This window comes from Peromyscus maniculatus, chromosome 18, assembly GCF_049852395.1.
Source record: "Peromyscus maniculatus bairdii isolate BWxNUB_F1_BW_parent chromosome 18, HU_Pman_BW_mat_3.1, whole genome shotgun sequence".
NCBI lineage: Eukaryota > Metazoa > Chordata > Mammalia > Rodentia > Cricetidae > Peromyscus > Peromyscus maniculatus.
The window spans coordinates 6116894-6141325 of record NC_134869.1 but is presented as its reverse complement, the minus strand read 5'-3'; the positions used below and the strand labels follow the sequence as shown (position 1 = coordinate 6141325).

At 41.4% G+C, this 24432-nt stretch overlaps 2 protein-coding genes across 11 annotated transcripts in view; one reads left to right on the top strand and one right to left on the bottom strand.

Moving 5' to 3' along the window:
• The window catches only part of LOC143269257 (disks large homolog 5-like), a 250098-nt gene that overhangs the window by 23543 nt on the left and 202123 nt on the right, over positions 1–24432 (top strand). Inside the window, exon 1 of one of the 10 annotated variants that reach the window (XM_076554342.1) lies at positions 1925–2037. The exons of 8 other annotated variants lie outside the window; for them this stretch is intronic. The gene's annotated coding sequence lies outside the window, so the exon portion shown is untranslated. Of the gene's footprint in view, positions 1–1924; positions 2038–24432 lie in introns of those variants that run through there. One more of the 10 variants, XM_076554341.1, reaches the window with a different exon arrangement.
• On the bottom strand, positions 13832–24199 carry LOC143269260 (disks large homolog 5-like). The gene is made up of 7 exons (XM_076554361.1): positions 24016–24199; positions 21858–22020; positions 20890–21018; positions 19640–19823; positions 15735–15850; positions 14698–14792; positions 13832–14530 (listed from the first exon to the last, which is right to left on the bottom strand). Exons 2-7 carry the CDS (start codon positions 21926–21928, stop codon positions 14382–14384), a joined length of 744 nt encoding a protein of 247 aa, XP_076410476.1. The 5' UTR covers positions 21929–22020; positions 24016–24199; the 3' UTR covers positions 13832–14381.

Sequence of the window (24432 nt, the reverse complement as noted above, 5' to 3'; positions counted from 1 at the left end):
ACTCATTGCTGTTATAAAGGGCCAGGAATTCCAGCAGTTCATTCCTCTCATTGGTCATCATCTGTAGCTGAAGGTTCAGTTTATCCACCTGGTTCAGCTGCTTCTCCTGCTCAGTGAGGAAGAAGGGTGTGGATGATGCCTTCCTAGTAGTCCCTGTAGGTACATAAACACAGTGAATTTGTACAGACGAATGGCATAGGGCCAAGAGACCATGTGGAGTCCCAAGAGGAGGCCTGAGGAAGAGGAAATGCATGGCACCCAGTGAAGCCCTCAAAAATCAGAGCATCTATCCTTAAACTGGGGACCATAAGTCATGTGTCTGTCTCCAATCTCTGAGGATAGATATATGCCTCAGGCCCTCCTGCAGCCCCACTGTCCCTGAAAGGCATAAGCAAGGCAGGTCATGTTGGTTTGGAATTGTCAAGTGATACCTGATGTGATGCAAGAAAGTCCTGGATTGCCTGGTGCTTTGTACCTCCCTGCCCGATAACCTGTGTGCAGGACTAAAAGACACTGAATGTCTCAGACCTGGGTACATGGATGGAAAGTTTTGCTCTCTGGTATTTATATCAGATATCCATGAAACCTACAGAAATCCACTGAGAATAAAGTGCAGCAACATGCTACCCTGATACCTCATTAGTGGTTCTATGCCTCCTTTGGCATTCTTTGACAGTCAGAATGAACTGAAAAAGGTCCTAGCACAGCACTGCATCCTTGACCATTCCTGGCCCTCTGCCAACTAACCGTCAGAAACCTCCACTTTGGATCTGCTCTTTAGGGACCCAGAGAAGCAGCATAGGCGCATGGCTTCAGATGATTACAGCTACTGAACCCCATTACTAGAAGGTCCAGTTCTGGCTTCAACTCCTCCCTAAAAAAGCAGAGATCTCTCTTCCAGTCAGTATGCTCAGTCTTGCCAACATGTTGATTGGTGAACCCTATACACACTTAATGAATGCCTCAAGGGCATTTGGAATTGTAACAACACTGGTGATTTCACAAAAGATGCCATGGGTTCTCCAGGATACAATAGAATTTCCAGAGAAGAGACTGTAGGGTCACTGCCAACACCTTTATCTATTTGATAACAAACTCTTCCCCAATTCACCAAACGCCAAGCTGCCCTTTCCAGGAGCCTTCCCTGAGACACAGGGGAAATCCTTCAGCACCTCCTCCTTCCAATCCCGAGATCTCTCTGATTGATTAGAATCTATTTCATTCTAATTCAATAGTTCATCATGTATGGAGGGCAAGACTCATTTTCCAAACTGTGCCCAGGAATGGCTTTTCTCTTCCTGATGATCTCTAACAAGATGAGAAATAAAGGATGCTAAGAAATTAGCTCAGTATAATGGGGAAGGAAGATCAGTTGCACGAGGTGAATAAGCACATCAGAGAAGATCCACGGGGCAGTTACAATGTATGAGGATAGTGGAGGACTATGTGGGTCCTGTCAGAGCAATGATAAGTCACATAGGTAAAGATGAAAGTTTTACCAAAAGCTTCAGGAGAATACATTCCATCCATCATGAGGTTAGCGAACTTGTTATCAACCACTGAAAGGTGTGACTGAAAATACCTATGAACTGGGCATCCACAGGTGAGCCCTCTGACATCAAGAACAAATACTTACAGGAAGAGTGATGTCCCAGTCCTGCACTCAAGGTAGAGGAAAGATGACTGGCTAGTGAGAGGGCAGGAACTCAGAAACCTTAGGGGTCACTGACATGCAGCAATACTTGGTAGCTCCTGCCCTGCTAGTGGTTGTTATTTAAAATGTGAGAACCTCTAGCTCTGGCCAGGGGACATTACTCTCTCTGTTATTAGTGACACACACCAAAAGACATCCAGTGTGTGTGAGTTGCTCGGCTGTTATTGAAACCTCTTTAGTTCCCATGTGCTTCCTTCCCACTCAGAGTGAAAGCAGAGGGCCCTCAACAGAACAGCTGCAGCCTTGACCATCCCTGGCTTTCTGCCAAACTAACCTTGAAAATCCTCAACTTTGTTCTGCTCTTGAAGAACTCAGACGAGCAGGTAGGCCCATTGCTTCTCAGAAACTCTCACCTGCTTAGCCCCACTCCTGGAAGGAACAGCTCAAGCCTTCCTCCTTCAAGAAGCTCCCCATCCCTTTCCCAGGACTCACTGAGCTTTCCCCAGAACCATTTATTTCTTGATGTGTGACATGGAGACTGAAGGCCATCTTCCTTCTGCCTCCCTTTGGTCTCCCTGTGCTCTTCATCCTGTCTCCCAAGAATCCTGTTCAGTCTAGACAGCATGTCTGTAGGTGAAACACGAGACACTGCACAAATGCCCCAATGACAGTTGGCGTTGCCACAACACTGGTGACATCACATGGAATGCCAGGGCTCTCCAGGATACAGTAGAATGTCCATGTGCTGATGTCACCTGGTATAGCTATTTCATCCCTGTTACATACCTCACCCAAAAGTGACTTGAAACCAAGGTGCCATTTTCAGGATCCTCTGGATTCACAATGGAAGCCTTTAGGTAGATCCTCCTTCCAAAGCCAGAAATCTAGGCCTCTGTTTCATTAGAAACTTTATCTAAGTGAAGTTGAAAACTCACTTTGCATGCACTGTCCAGGGTTGGATTTTCCCCTCCTTAAGATTAATAATCAACAATTTGAGAAAGAAAGGATGCTTAGAAATGAGGTCAGGATAAAGGGGAGTAGTAGGGATGAGACCTCTGAAGTGAATATTCACCCAGGGAAGATCCTCAGAATTTTAGAGATTTTGGGCTCAAAAAAAGTTACATAGTTATGAAGATTCCCCCAGTGTTAGTAGAGCTCACTCAAGCTATGAGGTTGTTAGTGAGATGGTATCTTAGTGTCATTTGATTTGCATTTGGCTAAGGATTTTTAGCAATTCCTTAAATGTCTTTTGGCCATTTAATATTCTTCTATTGTGAATTCTCTGTTTAGATCTGTACCCCATTTTTTAAGTTGGATTATTTGGTATTTTGATGTCTAGTTTCTTGAGTTTTTTTTATATTTTGGAGATCATCCCTCTGTCAGATGTGGGTTTGGTAAAAATCTTTTCCCATTCTGTAGGCTGTCATCTTGTCTTTTTAACTGTCTCTTTTGCCTTACAGAAGCTTCTCAGTTGCAGGAGGTCCCATGTATTAGTTGTTGCTCTCAGTGTCTGTGCTACTTCTCTTCTATCAGGTTCAGTGTAATTGGATTTATGTTCAGGTGTTTGATCCATTTGGACTTGAGTTTTGTGCATGGGCACAGATAAAGGATCAATTTGCATTCTAGCATGTGTGAATGCCAGCACCATTTGTCAAAAATGCTTTCTTTTTTTCATTGTATAATTTTAGCTTCTTTGTCAAAAATCAGGTGTTCATATGTCTTTAGATTAAAGTCAGGGTCTTTGATTCAGTTCCATTGATCTATGTGTCTATTTTTATGCCAATACCAAGTTGTTTTTAAATATAGCTCTATTGGAGTCCTTGAGGTCAGGGATGGTGATGCCAGACATTCCTTCATTGTACACGAGTTTTTTTTAGCTATCCTGGGTTTTGGTTTTCCATTTGAAGTTGAAAATTGTTCTTTGAAGGTCTGTGAAGACTTTTGTTGGGATTTTGATGGGAATTAAATTGAATCTGAAGATTGCCTTTGGTAAGATCGCCATTTTTACTATGTTGATTCTACCTATCCAAGAGCATATGAGAGCTTTCCATTTTCTGATATCTACTTCAATTTCTTTTTTAAAAACTTAAAGTTCTTATCAGATAGGTTGCCCCAATGAATTTTTGTTGTCTTTGGCTATTGTAAAGGTGGATGTTTCTCTGATTTCATTCTCAGGCCATTTATCATTTGTATATAGGAGGGCTACTGATTTTTTTGAGTGTGTTAATCTTGTATCCTGCCACATTACTGAAAGTGTTTATCAGCTGATGGAGTTCCCTGGTGGAATTTTTGGGGTCACATATGTATACTGTCATATCATCTGAAAACAGTTAATGTTTGACTTATTCCTTTCCAATTTGTACCACCTTGTTCTCCTTTTGTTGTCTTATTGCTCTAGCTAGAACTTCAAGTCCAATGTTGATAGATATAGAGACAGTGAGCAGCCTTGTGTTATTTCTGATTTTAGTAGAATCCCTTTGAGTTTCTCTTCATTTAGTTAGATGTTGGCTGTAGGCTTGCTGTATGTTGCCTTTATTTCATTTAGGTATGTTTCTTGTATCTCTGATCACTCCAAGACTTTTATCATGAAGGGATGTTGAATTTTGTCAAAGGACTTTTCAGTATTTAATGAGATGATTATGTGGGTATTTTTTCTTGTAGTTATATATATAGTAAATTCCATTTACAGACTTTCATGTGTTGAAAAGGATATAGAAAAGGTAGGTCAAAGGGTAGATTATTGAATCTACACTGAAAAGAAAAAAGAGAGGATATAGATATGGTAATATAGAAAGTTAGATTTTTGAATCTTCTTTTAGAATGGAACTACTAGTTTTAAATATTTCACATTGGAATGGATTTTTGTATATTGTATATAAATTATGTATATTGATAGAAATTTGAGATTGATTTTGTTAGAAAATACTTCCACATATATTTCTAGTCTTGTCCAATGTATCATGCCTATACAGTTCATTTCACAGTGCAATGCAGTTTTCAGTCCTTGAAAGTTATTGCCAACTATTTAGGATAATAAAGAAATGCAGTTTAGTAGATAGTCATTACAATCAAACCTGTAGTCATATTAGGTCTGTTCTCAAGGTCAAGCAGAAATATATTTTAGATAGACAGGTCATCTTAAAGCACTTCAGAGATCTTCAGAATATGGCATTGAAAAATGATAACATAGATTTTTTTCTTCTTTTTTATGAGTCAGAAACATGTAGGCTCCTCACAGTATCCATCTTCTTCAAGAAGACAATGGGCATTGAAGAAAGTCAATATAGTGTTTACTTTATTTGTGGCAAAGTTAGCCACTGGGTAAGAAAGTGACCTTACATCAATGCTGACAGTATGCTGTCCAAAATGGACAAGCAGGACACAAAAAAAAGGACTGATGCACCTTGCAAAGACAAAGTAGAAAGGCCCTTCAGAAAATCCTGCTTTGCAATGAGTCTGACAGATATGCTAGGCCTGTAGGCCAAAGATGGATGTCCCAATGGTGCAGAGAAATCTTGAGTGACTATCCAGGCAACCAGCTGTTTCTGTTATTTCTCACATTTTGTGGAAGTCACTTAGTTATAGTTCCTGTTTACTCAGGTAATATTATTTCCTTCTCAGTTCTCTGAAGGAGTTGAACATTAGATAGTTATAGTTTTCCTTGTTGAAGAAATTTGGAAAAGAAACTCACTAAAGAGGTGTAAAGTGTATAAGTTTGAAAGACATCAAAAGATAGTTTTTTGTTGGTAATACAAATTAGGATAGAAGGAGAATTAGACACAGTCCTTTGGATTCATGAAGATAGGATAGATAATGGAGTATTTTTTCTGATTTTGTCACGTCCAAATGGTCTAGACATTGTTGAATTATTTATTGCCTTTATATATTGTATATAGTTATTGTACTTAGTGTATTTATTGCCTTATATATTGTATATAGTTATTGAACTTATTACATGTAGTTTTTCTTATATTAGTGATAACCCTTTTTTGCTTTAGACCAAAAAAGGGGAAATGTGGTGATATTTTATTGTGCTCTAACAAAGCTTGCCTGAAAATCAGAAGGAGGAGCTAGCCATTAGTTAACTATAGAGGTCTGGATATCTGGACAGACAGAAAAGAAGTGATAGAGCTGGGCAAATAGAGAGTGTGATAAGGTGGGGTGAGAGAGGTACTTACTCTCTTTTGGTGGAGTATTTCATAGGGTTAAGAAGTATTGGCTGGGGGTGGAGAGATGACTCAGGAGTGAAGAACAGTGACTGCTCTTCCAGAGGACCCAGGTTCAATTCCCAGCACCCACCTGGCAGCTGACAACTGTCTGTAGCTCTAGTTCCAGGAGACCTTTGCACAGACACACACAGGCAAAACACCAATGTACATAAAATAAATAGAAAGAAAGAGCTGGGCGGTGGTGGTGCACATCTTTAATCCCAGAACCCAGGAGGCAGAGGCAGACAGATGTCTGTGAGTTTGAGGCCAGCCTGAGCACTCAGGAGACAGAGGCAGGTGGATCTCTGTGAGTTCGAGGCTAGCCTGGTCTCCAAAGCGAGGTCCAGGAAAGGCGCAAAGCTACACACAGAAACACTGTCTTGAAAAACCAGAGAGAGACAGAGAGAGAGAGAGAGAGAGAGAGAGAGAGAGAGAGAGAGAGAGAGAGAGAGAGAGAGAGAAGAAAGAAAGAAAGAAAGAAAGAAAGAAAGAAAGAAAGAAAGAAAGAAAGAAAGAAAGAAGGAAAGAGAGAGAGAGAGAGAGAGAGAAAGAAAGAAAGAAAGAAAGAAAGAAAGAAAGAAAGAAAGAAAGAAAGAAAGAAAGAAAGAAAGAAAGAAAGAAAGGTAGAACTATTGGCTTCCTACTCTGCATCTTTGATTTTTCAGCTTTTGCCCCAATATCTGACTTTGGGTGATTGCCTGCAGCTTCAAGTGACCATGTTCAGGACTGACTGTGAACATACCTATTTGTCCTGAACCAGACAGTTGGTAGAGGCAGCCTTTGGTGGAAGACAAAGCCTACTAAGCCTTTGTCTCAGTACAGAAAATAAAAAGGAAGCCAGAAGTTGGCCATTTGTATTATTTATCAGTTCCCCTTTATGTATCTGCCTCTCAGGGAAGACTGTGTAATCCCTTTTCCCTCAAATTAATGAGTTTATTGAGGTTAATACAGGAGTATAGGTATGGGATTACTTATGGGAATATGAATAACTCTAATGTGTGGCATCACAAAGGCTTACATTAGAATGGGTGACTCATAAAGACTGGAACTCTGAATGTGTCGGCATGACTTGTTTGCAGCTGAATGAGACAGAGGGTCTCATTTCTTCAGTTCTCCTTAGTTACCACCTATTTAACCTTGGGAGTGGAAGGGCCTTGTTAATCCTGTAAGTTTCAGCCTTCCCAGCCATGGTTTAATTGCTGAGTATTATGAACCTTCATAGAACTTTCTGAGACTTAAGGAAATAGTCCTACCCAGGGAAGAACACACCAGTTGGATACTCACTATCAAATGGTCAGTCCTGAAAACATATGCTAGCTATACAGAATGATTGGTTTACATTTAGGAAATATAAAAATATGGATATATATATATATCTTAATGCACATATATATGTATATGCATGTAGCAACAATTAATGAAAATAGATGTCATAAATTAGAAGCACAGCAAAGAATAGTGTAGTGAGGGCCTGGAAGGATGAGAAAGAAGAGAAAATAATGCAGTTATAGTCTCAAAAATAATAGAAAATTATTGCATAAAAAGGAAAATTGTTACACAACATTTCACCCTTTCCTTAAAAATGTTAGTTGTTTCTACAAGTTCACATTCTCCCTTAGAGCTCTGCAAAGGCACTGAAGGCAAACACCAGTCCTGAAGTTCCTGGCGAATCAACCATTTTATGTTGGACCTCTTCTGTAAGCACAGCCCAGTGCTCTATCATGCCCAGTGAATTGGCTGCCAAGCACTACTTCTCTCGTGTATATTTTATCAGGAAAAACCCATCCTTCCTTCATCATCTTCCAATGTGTGTGTGAGACCTCTGCTTGTGATAACCAAGCATCCTCAATGCTTCCTGTGAGCCAGTCCATCAGGAAATAATTTCTTTCAGATATCAGTAGATTACATAGCCTGTATTTCAAGGAGGTTTAAGTAAGTGCATGACCTACTTTCCTACTTCTATTGCACTCAGATTGATCTTATCTGTTCTCATAGCCTACAATGCCATGAGCCAAGCTTTGACAGGAGGTTTCATTGATCTTTTGAAAGTCTTTTCTAATTCAAGTAGTTGAGAGACGGAATACTCCCTGACAAAGACAGGCTCTTTTTGCAGGCAATTTTAAGGCTCTCAAAAGAAAGTTCTAGCATGGATTTTCCTTTTCTCTGTATAAAAGGTTGAATCTAAGTGGCATCTTCTGTCACCATTATTCCCAACAGAGAATTACATTCTAATTGTATACAAGTGTACTGAATTTTGGCCTAAGGAATTTTAACAAATGCAGCAGTTTCTTATATGATCTTGATTTTTTTATGTTCCATAAAACTTCTAACTTATGATTAACTCTATTTTCTAGCCTTTTTTTTTTACATCTTTGCACTTCCATTTAGAAAATTCTATGGATTTTACCTCTTAACAAAAATTCATTTAGTCAGAAAACCTTTTTGTGTACTTCATGGGAGAGAACTAATATACATTGAATATCTCAACTCATTGAATTCATTATGTGTAAATTGCATTTGTCATATAAAGAAACAAACTTAGATGGTGTGTTTGCAAGTTACTAAAGTATAAAGTTGTTAGATGTTGATTTTGGGCTTGTTTTAAGCACAAATCGCATTTTTAAACAAACATTCTTTTACAAAAGATTTTTAGTGTCACAGTGTCAGAGATCTAAGGAATGTCACATTTTATCAAGTGTTGTGGAAGAAGGGATTACAAAGACTTGGGGTGGGGAAATATGGAGAATGAAACCCACAGAGAAAAGTTTTTATTTGTATGATGTAATTAATATTTACTAAGGCACTGTACAAACTCAGGGAGTCAAAAGTGGTTATAATATCCTGGATGAATAAGGGAAGAGCAAGAAGAAGGAGAAATAGAAGAGGAAGAGTAGTAGTTGTAGAAGATAGATCCAAGGTTGGCTGGATTGATAGGGGTAGATAGATGGATGGATTGATAGATAGAGATAAGTGATGGAAAGTTAAATAGATGATAGATAGATAGATAGATAGATGTGTACATACGTACCTACATACATATATACAGTTTTTCAGTCTATACAATACAGTACTTACTGAGTCCACCAAAGAGAGAGTGTCCCCAGAACATTTGTCCTTTTTTCTATATTGGTCAAAGAACTAGATCTGGGTGAAGAACTCAGAGCATTGGGCTCAGCAGCACAAGGACACCCCATTAAATAATTAGTCTGGAATCTTTTAAGTAAAGTGGAGATGCAGCAACTTGATGTAATGAAATGTAGAAGTGCCTGCAATTGAAAGATCAGAATGAGATGGTTCATTCTAGAATGTTAATCAAGAAAAGTCAGAATAAGGAAAATTAAATATAGGAGGAAGTCTGACAATGTGTGAGAAAAGTCTTTATTTGTTAATGCTTGAGTGATTGGCATTACACATCATCCCTGAAATTTAAAATATAATACAATGGGATCATTCTTTGAGAAATCATTTCCACACTTGATGTAATATTTTCTATTAAGTTCAACTCTCTGAAATCTTGTAAGAAAAACAAACATTATGGATCATGTTTCTGTTAAAAGAAGTAGGAAAGAATTACCGAAGCAGATTTTGGGTTAGTCCAAGCTTCTTGGTAGGAAGTGTTACTCCTATGTTATTTTTGAGACTTGATTTTTCCTAAAAATATCAGCCCAAGTCAAGATTTGAAGTTATATCAGGCCACAACAAGATGCATTATAACGCCATTTATATTATGCTATGTCCATATTCATTGGTTACTCAGATGAGAGCTTGGATCATATAGTGAATGGCACATCCTGGCGTGCATGTATGGAGCATAGTTCGTGTTTTAAATGAAATGTATATAATCCACACAGTTGGTACTCAGGAGGTCAACTTATATCTGTAGATTAAGTCTGTGAGTCCAAGATTTTCTTTTCTTTCTTTCTTTCTTTCTTTCTTTTTTTTTTTTTTTTTTTTTTTTTTGGTTTTTCGAGACAGGGTTTCTCTGTGTAGCGTTGAGCCATTCCTGGAATTCACTTGGTAGTCCAGGCTGGCCTCAAACTTACAGACATCCGCCTGGGACTGCCTCCCGAGTGCTGGGATTAAAGGCCTGCAACACCACTGCCCGGCCTGGCTGAGACATTAGTATTCTAAAACATGCAATAACCACAAAGGCTATTTAACTTCTGAAGTGCCTTGGAAATTTTGATCCTTGTAGGAATGTTATATTGGGAAAAGTATGTGATGATTGCTGAAACTGGTTAAATGCTGAAACCTGAACTGTCCACAGGGGCCTGCACAGCACAAATGACCAATAGCCTTAGACCAGGGAAGTGCACGGGGCACAAAGGACAGACTCTCAAAGGCACAATGCCAAGAAGAAACATGGCATTTCAATGACTCACCCTGGAACCTTCCTTGGTGCTTTTTCACTGGTTATTTCCAGTGAATTCCCTTACCTGCATGGCAGAGTAACTTCACTTTTGCCTTTTCCCATGAATTACTCTGGACTAGCAGTTTCTTCAAGCTGGACACACAGCAACCCTCCTCCCATCAAGAATTCTTTCCACTACAGTGAGCTTTTATTAAGAGTGTCATTCATTTGAAACAAAATTGAGCTCAAATTTTTCACAATGCACTTTAGTAATAATATTTTCTAACTTTCAGAACCACAAGAAAACCCTCTAAGGTAGAAATCCATGAGTTGATCATGGAAAGTACCAGGGAAGGGCCAATGAGATGCCCAGCTGGGTGGAAGGAAAGAGCTTACTCCTCCTAATTAGTTCATTTACCTCTATATAAACAGAATGACAGAATGGCATGATGTGTTGTGTATGTTCATTCTCTGTCATATGTATGTATGTATTTCCCCCTCTCAAAATAAGTAAATGGATATATTTTACTATTTTAAATTTGATCGGTAGATTTCCATACACTCATCATATGAAATAATTAATTTTTAAAATAATGAAAAAATCAATGCAGCTCACAAATGTTTGTAACTCCAGTTCTAGAGGAATCCACACCCTCACACAGGCATTCATTAAGGAAAAATACCAATGCATGTAAATTAGTGAATAAACAATTAAATTTTTGTATTTGATAGTGGTGTCAGGAGCCCCAGAAGCATCCCACAGAACTAACTAACCTAGGCTCATAGTGAACCACCAACCAGGTAGCTTACATGGGACTGACCTAGGCACTCTGCATATATTTCACTGTTGTATAACTTGGTCTTCTGGTGAGACTCCTAACAGTGGGAGCACAGCTTGTCTCTAATTCCTGCTTTTGGACCCCATTCCTCCTACTGAATTGCTACATCCAGCCTTAATAGAAGAGGTCATGCCTAGTCCCACCACAACTAGATATAACATGGCAGACAGATATTCATAGGAGGCCTGCCCATTTCTGAAGAGAAGAAAGAGGAGGAATGGGTGTGGATCAGGAAGAGTGAAGGTGGGTGGAGGGTTGAGAGGAGAGGATGGAGGTGAAATTTTGGTTAGGATGTAAAAACAAAAATAAACAAATAAATAAAAACATTCATTACAAAAGAAGGAAGAATATTGATGTTTATCATATTTAAATTTGAGATACTAAAAAATGTCCCTCAAGGGACATTACCACTTACTCTAACTTTATAATGTGCTTGTAGTTGTACAGGGATAGTTAAATCATGCTAGGCATAATTTTGAGCTGGTCTAATACATAATGTGTTTGTCTTGTACTTGGGATAATTATATCATGTTTAGGGATTATTATGACCTGGTTATTTTCCATTTGGAAATTAATTATGATATAAAAAGATATAATTGTGTGTCAAGTTGACATGGGGTGAAGTTGTGATGGCTCTTTTTGGTTGTGAAATTTACTACATCTGCAATTAAGCAAAACCCAAATATTGAGGGGCACACCTGTGAGGTATTTTTGCTTAATTTGAAGAGAGAAGATACACATGTAATCAGATCTTTGCATAAGGAAGACATTCCTTTAATCTAGATATTGATGGAGAAAGACACACCTTCACCTCAGATGTTTTAAAGCCCCAAAACCCCACCTGTAATCAGCCAGGCCTTGTGCTGGAAGCCCATATAAAGAAATGGAAAAAGGGAGCTTTTGCTCTTTAGCTGCTTGGTCTCACCTTGCTAGCAAGTTCATTCCGTCACTGGCATTGGAGACAACTTCTCTGGCATTCCAGACTATACTACTGATGGGTGAGACATCAAGTGTAGTGGACTGAGAAACTGCTGGATTCGTGGACTTTGTCATCATAGCCAGCCAATGTTCAAATAGCTGGAGCACAGCCTCTAAGTCATTCTAAAAAAATAGTCTTCTGTATATATAGAAATTCATTCAATAAGGTGTTAGACCAATGGAACCATGACCAATGCACAAGCCAGGTAGAGAACTTTTAGAGTAGTTTGGGTCTCACAACAGCCTTATCTCAGTTATAAATCCACACGGTCACATTCCCTTAACCTGTGTTTTAGGTGATGATTTGATGCTGGCCTACTAGGTTTCTATACTTTCTGGGCAAGAAAGTAAAATAACACAAGTCTGAAATTTCTCAAACGGAACACACAGTAATCTAATTAAATGAGTAATTATATGAGATGGAGAGATTCTAGTTTAAGTGAGAAATGAAAAACCAGATATCTTAGCTTCAGTGGGGTAAGACCTGGCACCCCCTCCCACACACACAGGAAGATCAGAGGACATTAGGTTTTTTTTACCCTTGATGTGAGAGCTCCAGTCTGGAAACCCAGGGGATAACTTTCTTTACACATTAAATCTCTGTCTCACTGTCAGTCTCAGGAGTCAGATCTATTCCAGAGGAGCTTCACCAGAGTAAATCAGTCTCTGGAAGAACTTTCTCAATATGATCTGAGATCTGCTGTGGTAAAAGAGCAGCTTCAACCACATCTCTCCTTTTTTAGTTTTGCACAGAATCACTCTGCACCAGAGACATGTGCCCCTGTTGCAGGCTCCATCCACTCCACCTAGTCATGAGGTTCCTCCCAACATTGCTTATCAGACCATCAAGAGGGATTCCTCATCCTACCTCCACCCCCAGGAGGGTCTTCTCAATTTTTATTACATCAGACTGGCTTAATAGGTGTTGTCAGCCTAGAAGAGATCTAGCAAATTTGTTCCAATCTGACAGTCAGTGACTGGGGCAGGATCCTGAACCTATGAGAGCCCTGAAATGGATGTGTGGTAGCCTAAGACCATAAGCATGCCTGTCCCTACAGTTTTCAATAAACTTCAGTCTTTGGTGGGGAGTGATCCAATCCACCTAATACAGCACACAGGGCTGGGAAGACAAGGGTCTATTATAGGGACTGTGGAGATGGCTCACCCATTAAGAACATTTATTCCTGTCTCAGAAGACTCACAGGACAGACAGCTAACAATCCTTTTTAACTTAAAATGCAGGTGGAATCTGCCCTCACCTGGCCTTTGTGGGAATTGCATGTATGTAGTGGCAAAACACCCATAAGTATAAACAAAAGCGCCACAAAATATCCTAAATTGTCTTGCAGGAAATCAGCTCTGCTGTTCACTTATCACTCATGATAAATTTAAGAAAACCAGAGGCAGATTGCTTTTTACTTCCTGATTTCCTTTATACAAGTTTAATGAACGTTCTCATTTCCTGAGTGGCCTGGAACAATATACTTGTGTTTCCCTTTAATTTGGTCTACATGAAGTTCCGTGAACATGTGTGTACAGTGTACAACATTTTACTGGTAGCTAAATATATGACCTCAAGGATACAATATGTCTAATTTTTCTATTATGTAGTTGGTATCCATGAGGTAGGCTATACACCAACATCCAAGTCGCCATCCCCCTGTGTAGCCCTGAGGCCCATGGCTGAAAAATCTGTGTGCAGCCTAAGATTCCTGGAACTTACTGAGATACATCCAAGCCTGTGATTTCTGGGTTTGCAGGCATGTGAAACCTCATCTGACTAAAGAAGAGTCTTAGAGTGAAAAGTTTGAAATTTATTTTATTCATAAAATACATTCATTTTACTCAATGAGAGTTTTCAAGACAGCAGTCATTATATACAGTATATAGCCTTAGCAAACTATTAAACCAATGACAAGAATAAAAGTATAACAAAAATTAACACAACCTTAAACAAAAATGAATAAAACCAAAGCATAAATACCCTAAGATATAAACAACAACAACAAAAAAAAACCAAAAAAAAAAAAAAAGGAAATTTCAGTTTCCTTTGGAATTTCATTATGGAAGAGCAAAAGAGGTGAGGAACTGGCATATTCTCTGTAGTGAATTATCTTTAGCTACACTTGCCCATGACATGCCTTCAGCTTGAAAACTGCACTAGAGAGAATCTTATGCTTTTGATGAGGTCTGTCTGGATGGCATATTCCTTGTCAGATTTCCATCACATATGGAGTCAGGGTTCTTAGTAATTTGTGTTGTGTTCTCTGTATATTAGACTTGTTTTTACACAAACTTTTATCTGGGGATAGTGAGCCAACAGATGTGGATCCGATTGTGGCTGGACCCCCTCATGGTAGGTTGATATTTGCCTCACTAGTGAGTTCAAAGCTGAAAAGAGGTGGCATTTTCTGAGGAGGCCTTGAACCTGGAGTGTAGAATGTCATGCCTTCAAGGTGTCTTTGGCTTCTTCCAGCCTTCCCAGTCTCCTTAACAGGTACTGTCAGGGAAAATCAGAAAAGAAAATATGATTCAGAAACAGTTTTGCTGTGCACATGGCAAGAAAATCAGGGCCTATTCACCCCTAGTAAACAAAAGTTAAGGAAGGAAACACACCCCATGAACACCCTGGCTGCTGGGGATGGGGCTCAATGGTGGCTGACTTGCCTGAGACATAGTGTTTCTGCTTCAGCAGCTCCATCTGCAGGAGGCTCTCATCCTGGGCTGTGGTCTGCTCCAGTTCCTGCTGGAGGTTTTCAAACCTAGGGGAGAAAGGCAGCTGGGGCACAAGCCTGGGGGAGCCACCTCCCCCCAGATATACTCAGACATACTAGACAATCGAGCATTACCTTTCAGCTGAGTTCATTCCCTGCTTCCCCAGGAGAAAAGGGTCAGATAGCACCTGGGCAGGATTTTTTTTTCTCAACTTTTAAAAACTGCTAGAAGTTGAACTGGAAAATACACACTGTGCTGGATTAGAAAAAAACAACATATTTCTCCAACAGTCCAAAGACATCATTTTGGAGAAATATCAGTATGAGAAGGTCTGAGGCACAGGTCAGGAAAGATGCAGCTGGCCTTGATTAGCTACCAGGTGAATGAGAACCTCCTGGAAAACTCTATGCCTGCCCTCTAGTGGAGCCTACACAGCAATGCAGAGAAGGCTCTGATTAATCCTACAGCGCAGAACCCTGAATGGGATTTGTCAACTCCTACTCTGTTTATAACCAGAGTAAATCTTTTCATAAGAAACTGATAAACACTGCAGAGAGCCTGCAATGAGCAGGAGTGTGCTGTATTCAAATCTGCCGAAGGGTAGACAATTATCTCTAAACGTGATGTTCCTGATGGAAAATAAAGTTGCAGGAGATTGCACTTATCTTCATGATTGATGATTCCCCTTGTAGGTTTCTGGATGCCATGGGAATATTTGTGGGGAGATCTAATGTTAGATTTGAGATACTCGGAGCATACTAGAGTTCTCAGAAGGGAAGAAGGGGACACAATCCCCATAAGACCAAGGAGGAAGCATATTGCTTCCTGGACGGAAGTTCCTGTTGACTGAGCCAGCAATGACAGTCTGAGGTGTTCATTCACTGGCTGTGGTTAGGAACTTTACCAATTGAACAGAAACTCAGAGGACAGAGATCCAGGTACAGTGGACCCACTTATATCCCCCTGCTTCTGGAAGCCTGGGCTCCTACCTCATCTGGGACACAGTGAAGTGATGCTGCAGCTTTGCTGCCAAGTCCCTTTGCCGGGTGAGCAGCTCCTTCTGCTTCATCAGGGACTGAAGATTTTCCTCAAGTCTTTGATGTTCCTTTTCATTAGAACATTGTGTTTTAGGAGAGGCTTGTCTGCACCCCTGTACATATAGACGCATGCACACACACACACACACACACACACACACACACTTGAACACATTCATGTACATGGATGCACACATACAAGCACACTACATTGTCTCCATGTTTGCTTTACCAGATAACACTGATGTAATATGAGATCACCTGGGATACTTCGAAGAAGAAATTGACCTTTCTTTAACCCACCGCCTCTCTACCCATATTCCAGCAGAGAGAAAGGAAAACACAAGGTCCTCTGAACACAGTGATGTGGAGAAGATTGTGTACTTTTGCTCTGTTTAGATAATTTTTCATTTTATTTTTACTTTATATGTTCAGTGTTGCCTGCCTGTGTGTCTGTATAACACATGCATGCCTGGTGATCTGGGAGAAGAATTCAGTATGCAGATAATTCAATGTAATGCTTGCCTTGTAAACCTGTACACAGACAGCTGAACCCCAGGGATCCTTTACCAGTAATCCAAGCTCTCCTAGCAAGTTCTCCAGTCTGCGAATTGAAGGCTTAGTTCCCCAGCACAAGACCACTGGATGGCAATGGGCCAGCCCCTTACTCTCACTCAATGCTTCCCAGTGCCTCCAGGGAGGGCAGCTTCCTCCTAAAGAAGCTCTCTAAAGCACAGGTTGCCTCAATTTAGGCCCAAAGCAACATGCTCAGAAACTAGAAAATCTCTAAACTCAGGAGTCTATATTAACCTTTCCTCCAAGTAAGATGACTGTGTCAGGGGTTTCTTTGAGTAACTGAAGGTTGACTAACTCAGCGAAAGGATTGCATGTATTATTCCATGTTTAACTATATTCCATGGACCACATTGTATGTTTGTACTCATCAAGGATGTGCATTTGAGTAGTTTCTAGTTGGGAGTGTTCTGATGAGTCCTGCTGTAACCCTGTTGTCCTCTCTTCTCTGTGGACACCTACTTTACATTCTGGAATCAATGGTCCACTTGGAGTCTGCATTCAACATTCTGAATAATTTTAAAGAGCTTCTCACAGGCTACAACATCTTACATTCCTACCAATATCTGATAGTTTTCATTTCTCCCAACCCTCCATCAGGCCGATTTTAACTCAGTATGAAGAAGTTTGGAATAAAAGCAGTTTCTGAGTGCTGCAGACACAACATGGAGTGGGTGCTTTAGAGTGTGATGAGCCTAAGGGGTGCACTGAGACAGCCTCTTCTCACACCTCAGCATAGCTGTGGGACTTCTGCTGGGCTGAGATGCATCCACAAGACCCTCTGCAGTTCAGAATTTCTCAAGGAATAAAGTCCAGGCCAAGATCCAAGGACAAGGTTAGCTGAACCAAGGTTAAACAAAGGTGAAAGGAAAATGGCAGCAGGCAGAAGAACAAAACAGGATGCAGGGAAGTCATCAGTGGTCAGCCACCATTCGCCCAGAGCAGAGAAGGACACAAACCCTCAGGCAGCCTTTCCTGCCTCCCAGTAGCCTTGTTCTCACCTTTATGAACCCTATTACTTTGTTTTTATCCCAAGGATTTCTTTGCAGATAAATAATTCTGCCTCTACAAATACCTGAAAATCTTTTAGCCTTCATCAGTTTTCTGTCTTTTGTTGTAGTTAGCTGTGTGGACATGGAGAATGATGGACAACATCATCTGTTCTTTGACTGATGCAAAGTGGTACTAACTAGATTAGGTACAGTACTTTCTCATTCAAATCTGTCTCCACCATTCTTAAAGATGTTCCATTGTTCCGTGGGTGAGTGAACATACACATAGAGGCTCAAACACATATTTTCTTACCCACAAAATTACACATAAGAAAACACAAATACACACACACAACTCTCTTGAACCCAGAAGGGCAAGGGACGGGGCTGGAATGTTGCAACTCTTTTTGTACTACAGGGAGAGGTAGTGGGTCCTCCCTGCTGTCTACAAGCCTCTTAGACACAGCCAGGCTTTTCTGCCCTGTCCTGAAATTATTTCCCCTCCTAGGACAGTTTTTATCACAGACTCAATGATTGTACAGAGAAATAAAAACCTCTGCACAAATGAGTTTGACCACACAATACCAAGTGCCCATGGAAGAGGGCTGGACATGAAGCCTCCTGATAGATCCAAGTTAACCCATCATAGTCTCCTCACTAAACCTGCCCAGATTCTGACACAGAAGACATTGATTGCACTTGCGAATGGAAATCACCATTGTCATTACCCAACAACTTTTGACTGGATTATAGTGCATATGATGTGAAAACAGCCCCAGTTAGTCAGTAGGAGGCTACTTAGTTCACCCATAGCACTTTCCTGAAATGCAATATTCTATACAACTATTAGGAGGAGTCTTTCCTAAGACACAGCTATACATATGATAGAGTGAGCATCAAAATGTCAGGTTCCATGTTGTGTAGGCAGTAAGATAAACCAGACATTTCATGGGACGTTATCCCTATTCAGTGAAAGAAAAGCCTACGTTGATTTTTAAAATAGCTCCATTGTTTGATTTTTTTATTTATTACAAAAATGCATTTGTTCCAAACCAATAAAAAAGTGCAGAAATTAAGAGAAACCAACAAGTCAGTTTACTTTCTGACCAAATGAATCATTTATCAATGAGATGAGACAGTAAAGGACAGGAAGCTCTAGTGTGAGGAGACAGGGATCCAAAGACCTTTGGCTATCCACTTAGCCAGAAGAGAAATTCTGAGGTTCAGTGAGAGGCCCAGGCTAAAGGGAATAAGGGAGAAAGCAACAGAGGTCACTTGATGTGATCATCTGGCCTTCCAACAACCCCACAAATGTAAGCATCCTCAGGCATGTATACACCACACATACACACACACACACACACACACACACACACACACACACACTCACCACAAATCGTAAGTGAACAGAACGCAATGAGGAGGACATCAACTGAACGAGGATGGCATTACCAGTTGAAATGAGACTCCTCACACTAGCTGTTTCAAGTGAGACCCACAGTTCTGCTTTCCATCATTTTGAGACTAAACATGCCTGGGGAAACATGCTGTGCTTCTGCAGGCTATGTTGGTGCACGTGGAGAAATTGTTCTCTTAAAATCTCAAATCTGCCACCCTGCCCCTTGTCTGTCATAAGCCCTGGCCACATCCCTGGTCATCCAGTGAGCTTCCGAGTGTAAGATCCAGGATGGGAGAACTTGCCTTGCCACTCAGAGCAAACAGTACTGAGAAGCTGTTACTTAAGTTTCTGTCAGTGTGAACCAAGAGCTTGGCCTGGTAAAGAGAACACCATGGCAGTCTCAGAAGAAGAGGGTAAAATAGTGTATGACACCCAAAAAGATGTCCACAAGACCCAGTCATTTGGCTTTTGTAGGGGACGTTCCTCCTTCCATGCTGTTTCTGCCTCTGATCTCATATGACCTGTGCCAAGCAAATGAGACCCAGACCCTTGAACTCATTCACACAGATCTCTGTGCTACTCCCTAAGTGGCTCCCATCACAGTACTGCTGCCCCATACTAGCATATTGGTGAGTGACATGTGATTTACCCATCTCCCTCCATGGACTGCAGCTTCTAGCAGAGCAGTAGGGTTTCCTTGGCAGTCATGCAGTGCCTTCCAAGAGGCTAACTCCCCTGAAAGACTTGTGAATGATCACAGAAATGAACTATTGGATGGCATGGGTCAGGTGGATAAGTGAGTAGAGAGTTACATGGGTGTGTGTATATGTGCGTGTGTGTATGTGTGTGTATGGGTAGACAGGTGGGGGCTTGGCCCTGCTGTTTCAAACTACCTGCTGCTGCTTTGTCCAGAGGTCATACATCTTCTCATGGGTCTCCTCACAGAGCCTCCTTGCCTCCTCACAGGACTCTTGTAGTAAAATATGCTCCCCATGCAGCTTTCTGTTGTTCTCTTTCAACGTGCTCACTTTTTCCCTTAGCTGAGTCCATTCACTCAGGAGCTGACTGTAGAGGGTGCTGAAATGTCACCAAAAATGATGAGTTCCACCTCCATCTCCCACTCCTGCTCCCTAATACCATGATTCCTGCAAGATCCCTTGTCCCCATTCCCAACAGCCCTTGGTTGGAACCCATATTAGCCATGGCAGCATCACTCAGGTGCAGGCCAAAGCCAGAGAATAGCCAAATTCCCGAAAAATTCCAACAACTTCTGAAGACCCTGACTGTAAAGGACCCATGTTCCTCTGAAAACTGGATCCCCCACTTCCCCCATACACACCCTGGTGTTTAATTGTTCACAGTATTGGGAAAACATGAGCAGGTAGAAGGAATCCATGCTTTGAGCAGGACAGAAGATCCAGCAGGAATACATTCCATCTTTGTGTCCCATAGAAACCATTCTGTGAGCTCCTGCCAGAGCCACAGAAACCAGTCATGGTTCAAACGATGTTTTCTGTCGAGAAGCTCCAGAAGTTGACAGGAAAATGTTGAGAGGGGCTCTCAGACTCTTCACTCTTTGGAGAACTCAGTTTAGGAGGTACAAGTCCAAGAGATATAAGGCAGGCTGCTTGCTAAGAGGTAAACAGACTAGAACCACAGCCCAACTTTGTTCTAAGGTGAAGAAGGTGCTGAGGAATGTTTTACTGTATACTGTGAATATGTGTTGCTCCCATTGGTTAATAAATAAACTGCTTTAGCCTATGGCAAGGCAGGATGGAGCCAGGTAGAAAAATCCAGACGAGACAAAGAAGAAAGTCAGAGGTAGAGCATATGCCAGCTGCCACCCAAGGAGAAACATGCCAGCAGCCTGGCCATGCAGAAGCCATGTGGCAAAATATAGATTAACAGAATGGGTTACGTTAAGATGATAGAGCTAACTAGCAAGAAACTTAAGTCATCAATCATACAGTTTGTAAGTAATATAAGCCTCAGTGTGTTTATTTGCACCATTTGATGCAGGAGTTAGGTCAGACAGGTTCCTCCTGATAGCTGCATCAGGCAGGACTGGAAAAAACTTCAGACTATCAGAAGCAGTCCTTACCAATTTTTACTAAATTAGTAAATTACTAAATTAGGCACTCACTGGTAGGAGTTGGTCTGCTCACTCAGCTTCTTGCACCTGTACGAGGCCTCACAAACCTCCTTGGGGAATTTCTTTACATCTGACATCTCCTTATGCTGTGTTTTCAGCATGTCAATCTCAGATTTCAGCCTGTGGTAGGGCATGGCCCAGGAGAAAAGAACCCCATGAACACGGGTGTCAGGGACCACATGAATTAAGGTTCTGTTTTGTACTACACTAGCCCACTGGATGTCACACCCTGAATTCTATCCTGGATCTCCTGGTGTGCATTAGACTTGCCTCACTGTCTCATGGCCAGGAAAGGCTGGGTATCAATAGGGAAGGATACAGGATTACATGAGCTCTCTCAGTAGCTCTGGACGGGTAGACTAGCTCTCTAAGAAGGTCTTGGAGTCTATGGCACAGATCCAGGTCTATCTGAAATCTGCAATGGCATTCCTACTGTCTTGAGAAAACAGATTCTTTCTCCTTATAAGGATACCCAGAACTCATAATCAGTATTGCCATGGAGGAGGCACTACATGAGGAAGGCTGTATAAACTCCCATACAGAGATAGAATGTCACAGAAATGCAGATAGGGGGCATTGTCTCATAGTGTAAGGAACAAGCTGAGAGGAGCAGAATTGAATTCCAGGCCTTCTGGTCACACACAGATGGACTGAGTAGGACCACCAGGCCCTTCAAGCTGCTCCCATAGCAAAAAGCAAAAGTAAATATCAATTCAGAGCACTGAGCATCTCCTAAAAGCCAATGCCTGTCAAGGCCTCTTGAAATGCATGTTGTGATCTTACTCCCTGTGCCCTACTCTGTAGATTGTGATTCAGGCCACAGGCTCTGGTTTTCATTTGGAGGAATCGGAACAGCCTATGTCCTATCTCACTCCTACAGGCTTCAGTTCTGCCTCTCAAATGCACTCAGGACACAGTAGGGTCAAGACAGTCGCCAGAGAAAAGGGCATGATGAATACCTGTTGTTCAACTCATTGTTGTTATAAAGGGCCAGGAGTTCCAGCAGTTCATTCCTCTCATTGGTCATCATCTGTAGCTGAAGGTTCAGTTTATCCACCTGGTTCAGCTGCTTCTCCTGCTCAGTGAGGAAGAAGGGTGTGGATGATGCCTTCCTAGTAGTCCCTGTAGGTACATAAACACAGTGAATTTGTACAGATGAATGGCATAGGGCCAAGAGATCATGTGGAACACACAGGAGGCCTGAGGAAGAAGAAATGCATGGCACCCGGTGAAGCCCTCAAATATCAGAGCAGATATCCTTAAACTGGGTCCCATAAGCCATGTGTCTGTCTCCAATCTCTAAGGCTAGATATATGCCTTATGACCTACTGCAGCCCCACTGTCCCTGAAAGGCATAAGGAAGGCCAGCCATGTTGGTTTAGAATTGTCAGCCGATACCTGATGCGATGCAACAAAGTCCTGTATTGCCTGGTGCTTTGAATCTCCCATCCCTGATAACCTGTGTGCAGGACTAAAGGCAACTCAATGTCTCAGACCTTGGTACATGGATAGTAAGTTTCCCTTCCTGGTATTTATATCAGATATCCATGAGATCTATAGAAATCCACTGAGAATAAAGTGCAGCAAAATCCTACCCTGATATCTCATTAGTGGTTCTGTGCCTCCTTTAGCATTTGTTGACAATCATAATGAACTGAAAAAGGTCCCAGCAAAGCAGCTGCTTCCCTGACATTTCCTGGCCCTCTGCCAACTAATCATCAGACATCCTCCACTTTTGATCTGTTCTTTAGGAACCCAGGTAAGCTGCATAGGCCCATTGCTTCAAATGATCACAGCTACTGAACCCCATTAAGAGAATGATCATGTCTGGCATCAACTGCTGCTTCGAAATCCAGGGCTTTCTATGTCAATTAGTGTTCTCAGTTTTGCCAACATGTTGATTGGTGAACCCTTAAACACTTAATGAATGCCTTAATGACAAATGGCATTGCCACAACACTGGTAATTTCACAAAAGATGCCAATGACACTCAGGATACAATAGAATTTCCAGAGAAGGGACAGTTAGGGTCACTGCTAATGTCATCACCTATCTGATAACAAACTCTTCTCCAATTCACCAAAAGCCAAGCTGCCCTTTCCAGCACCTTCCCTGAGACAGGGGAGGGCCTTCAGCACCTTGTCATTCCAATCCAGTGATCTCACTGATTCATTAGAATCTAGTTCATTCTAATTCAATAGTTCATCATATGTGGAAGGAAAGACTTGTTGTCCAAACCCTGCCGAAGAATGGCTCTTCTCATCCTGAAGAATGCTAACTAATAAGATGAGAAATAAAGGATGCTAAGAAATTAGCTCAGGATAATGGGAAAGGAAGATCAGTTCCACAAGGTGAACAAGCACATTAGAGAAGATCCACGAGGCACTTATAATGTATGGGGATGGTCGAGGATTCTATAGGTCCTGTAAGAACAATGATAAGTCACATAGGTAATGATTAAACTTTTGCCAAAAGCTTCAGCAGAATACATTCTAACCATCATGATGTTAGCAAAGGTGTTATCAACTATTAAAAGATGTGACTGAAAATACCTAAAGACTGGGCTTCCATAGGTGAGCCCTCTGACACCAAGAACAAATACTTACAGGAAGAGTGGTGTCCCAGTCCTGCACTCAAGATAGAGGGAAGATGACTGGCTAGTGAGAGGGCATGAACTCAGAAACCTTAGGGACCACTGACATGCAGCAATTCTTGGTGGCTCCTGCCCTGCTAGTAGTTGTTATTTAAAATGTGAGAATCTCTAGCATTGGTCAGGGGACTTTACTCTCTCTGTTATTAGTGACACACACCAAAAGACATCCAGTGTGGGTGAAGTGCAGGGCAGGCACTGAAACCTCTTTAGTCCCTCTGTGCTTCCTTCCCACTCAGAGTGAAAGCAGAGGGCCCTCAACAGAGCAGCTGCAGCCTTGACCATCCCTGGCTCTCTGCCAAACTAACCTTGAAAATCCTCAACTTTGTTCGGCTCTTGAAGAATTCAGAGGACTAAAATAGTCCCATTGCTTCTCAGAAACTCTCACCTGCTTAGCCTCACTCCTGGAAGGATCAGCTGAAGCCTTTCTCCTTCAGGAAGCTCCCCATCCCTTTCCCAGGACTCACTGTGCTTTCCCCAGAACCACTTATTTCTTGATGTGTGACATGGAGACTAAAGGCCATCTTCCTTCTGCTTCCCTTTGGTGTCCCTGTGCTCGCCATACTGTCTCCCAACAATCCTGTTCAGTCTAGACGGCATGTCTGTAGGTGAAACACGAGGCACTGCACAAATGCCCCAATGACAGTTGGCGTTGCCACAACACTGGTGACATCACATGGAATGCCAGGGCTCTCCAGGATACAGTAGAATGTCCATGTGCTGATGTCACCTGGTATAGCTATTTCATCCCTGTTACATACCTCACCCAAAAGTGACTTGAAACCACGTTGCCATTTTCAGGAGCCTCTGGATTCACAATGGAAGCCTTTAGGTAGATCCTCCTTCCAAAGCCAGAAATCTAGGCTTCTGCTTCATTAGAAAAT

What these genes read in the sequence shown, in the direction of transcription:
- LOC143269260 (XM_076554361.1), bottom strand. Translation starts at nt 21,928, where the DNA reads ATGATGACCAATGAGAGGAATGAACTGCTGGAACTCCTGGCCCTTTAT. An exon ending in GAGCAGACCAACTCCTACCA is followed by an intron (nt 19,824 to 20,889) that starts GTGAGTGCCTAA and finishes GTGACATTTCAG; the next exon opens with CACCCTCTACAGTCAGCTCC. An exon ending in TTCACTGTGTCCCAGATGAG is followed by an intron (nt 14,793 to 15,734) that starts GTAGGAGCCCAG and finishes TTTCTCCCCTAG; the next exon opens with GTTTGAAAACCTCCAGCAGG.